Consider the following 2108-nt stretch of genomic DNA (forward strand, 5'->3'; position numbering starts at 1 on the left):
GCCGCCGCCAGGGCGGCCGGCGTGGGGCTGGGGAAGGCGGCTGGCGCTCAGCCCCACGCCGGCTCCTCGGGCTGGGTGATGGGTGCTCCTTACCGGAGGCGCCTCCTCCATCAGTGCCTCTTTGGAGCTGCCGTCCATCTCGCCCTCCCTCGCCACGCGGCTCCTGTCCCTTTGCCAGCCGGAGCCAGGGGGATTTATAGGGGCCCCGGGTGGGTGGGAGGAGGCGGGGGCTGCCCCGGCTGCCAAGGTGCCACTTGTGCTCTGTTTGCTGAGCCCGGAGAGGAGCCGAGGAGGGGGCGTGAGGCCTCCGAGGGCCCTTTCCTGGCATTTGGCCGGCAGCGTGGGGGAAGCCAAGGCAAACAGCAGGCGGGCAGAGCGTGCCCGCTCTCCACACCCAGTACCGGGCTCTGGCTGAGGACCCGGCACCCTTAGCACGCAACCCCCGGGGTGCTGCACCCCTGGTCCCTGCGGCCCTGTGCACCGGCAGCTGCAGCCCCCCCAGCGTGGGGAAGGAGCTGGCTGGGCTCATTGTTGGCCGGGAGCGCCGTGCCTGGGACGGGACGGACGGGTGCCCGGTGCCTCCCGCCACCCGGCAGCGCTTGCTGCCAGGCCAGGCAGGGAGCTGTCGCGGGCAGCGCTGCAGCAAGGGCACCTGGGCGAAGCAACGGGGCAGGAGAGCTGCGGTGGCATCACCCCTGCAAACCCCTGCGGGTACCCTCCCATCCCCCATCCCGGTGCACCCCGAGAGCACCCGGCTGCCAGTGGCCACCCCGCAGCGTGCACCCCTGCGTTTGCACGCCCGCACGCTGGTGAGGACACGCGTCCACACGGATGCTTGTGCTGTCACTCAGCCGCATCCCTCCCTCCCTCCCTCCCTCCCTCCTTCCCGCAGCACAGGAGCATGGTACGCTGCAGAGCAGCGGGTCGGGCGCCGGCAGCCTCCGCCACCACCATCGCTTCCCCTCCACACTGAAATCTCCGGGGAAGGAGGAGAGGAAAAGGCTTTGCCGCAGCTCCCGGGCACAGCAGGAGGAGAGGGACCAGCTCCGGGGGAGAGAGCAGGGCTAGGCCAGGGCAATGGAGCTGCGGCGCGGGAGGAGGATGCTGAGGGGCCAGCTCTCTGTTCTCCTCCTCTTCCTCACCTTGGCCTGGCTCTGGCTGCCGGCGGGGTGTCGGCGGCCCCCCCGGCCGCCCCCTTGCCCCCCGAGCTGCTCCTGCACCCGGGACACAGCTTTCTGTGTGGACTCCAAGGCCGTGCCCAGGAACCTACCCCCCGAAGTCATCTCGCTGTGAGTACCCAGGCAGTGGGATGGGGACGGGGAGCAGGTCACATCCCCGGTGTGCAGGGCTGGCAGGGACTGCTGGCTGCCCCAGGGTAGCGGGGACAGCCTCTTTCTTTGTGCTGCATCGGGGGGGTGAACACGTGGTGGTGTGGGGTACGGGCAGTGTGGGGGTCTCTTGGGGGAAGGAGAGGGCTGGGGACACCCTGGGACTGGTCCCCGTGTCCTGCTGTCCTGCGGCGGTGGCAGGTCTCCTTGCACACACAGCCATCCATCAGTGACGGACAGAGCAGGGCTGCAGCCCGTCCCCGCCGTGCTCTCCGTCTGCCGTGACCTTGGGGACCAGAGCCCCAAGGGGACACGGCTGGCGGGTCCTGATGCACGGTCCCTGGGGACACAGCGGCACACCGGAGCCTTCTACGGGCATGCAAGCGTGCGTGTGGTGGATGCATGTGCGTGCACGCATGCAGCTCTGTGCGTGCATGCGTGTGCATGTGTGTGCATGTGTGTGTGCATGCGTGTGCACTCGGGCCAGGGGGTGCCGCAGGGCGTGGGCATGTGTGGGGTGGGTGCCAGCCCCCGGGGGCTGCTGTGGGGCCGAGCGCCTTGTCCCCTCCGTGCCACCACCAGCAGGCAGGATTGCTGCTGGGGCCTCTCTCCCACGGGCTGCCCGCCCCGCGCCCAGCACCCCTCCGTGGTGAGCGGGGTCTGCGGGGGTCTGCACTGGCATGCACCGGGTGACAGCAAGGACAGCGCTGAAGGGCACGGGGTGGCAGAGCCTCCCTGCTGCCGTCCCCTCTCGCCCTGAAGCTTCGTCTCGCGTCTCGC

At 70.2% G+C, this 2108-nt stretch overlaps 1 protein-coding gene across 1 annotated transcript in view; it reads left to right on the forward strand.

Annotated features, from left to right (window-relative positions):
• Nucleotides 1–1077: 1077 nt before the first annotated feature.
• LGI3 (leucine rich repeat LGI family member 3) overlaps nucleotides 1078–2108 on the forward strand; it is a 4476-nt gene continuing 3445 nt past the window's right edge. The window contains exon 1 of the mRNA XM_009286183.1: nucleotides 1078–1289. Coding sequence (XP_009284458.1) covers nucleotides 1078–1289 — 212 coding nt within the window. The remainder of the gene's footprint in view (nucleotides 1290–2108) is intronic.

The sequence above is a fragment of the Aptenodytes forsteri genome, unplaced genomic scaffold, assembly GCF_000699145.1.
Source record: "Aptenodytes forsteri isolate BGI_AS27 unplaced genomic scaffold, ASM69914v1 Scaffold168, whole genome shotgun sequence".
Lineage (NCBI taxonomy): Eukaryota > Metazoa > Chordata > Aves > Sphenisciformes > Spheniscidae > Aptenodytes > Aptenodytes forsteri.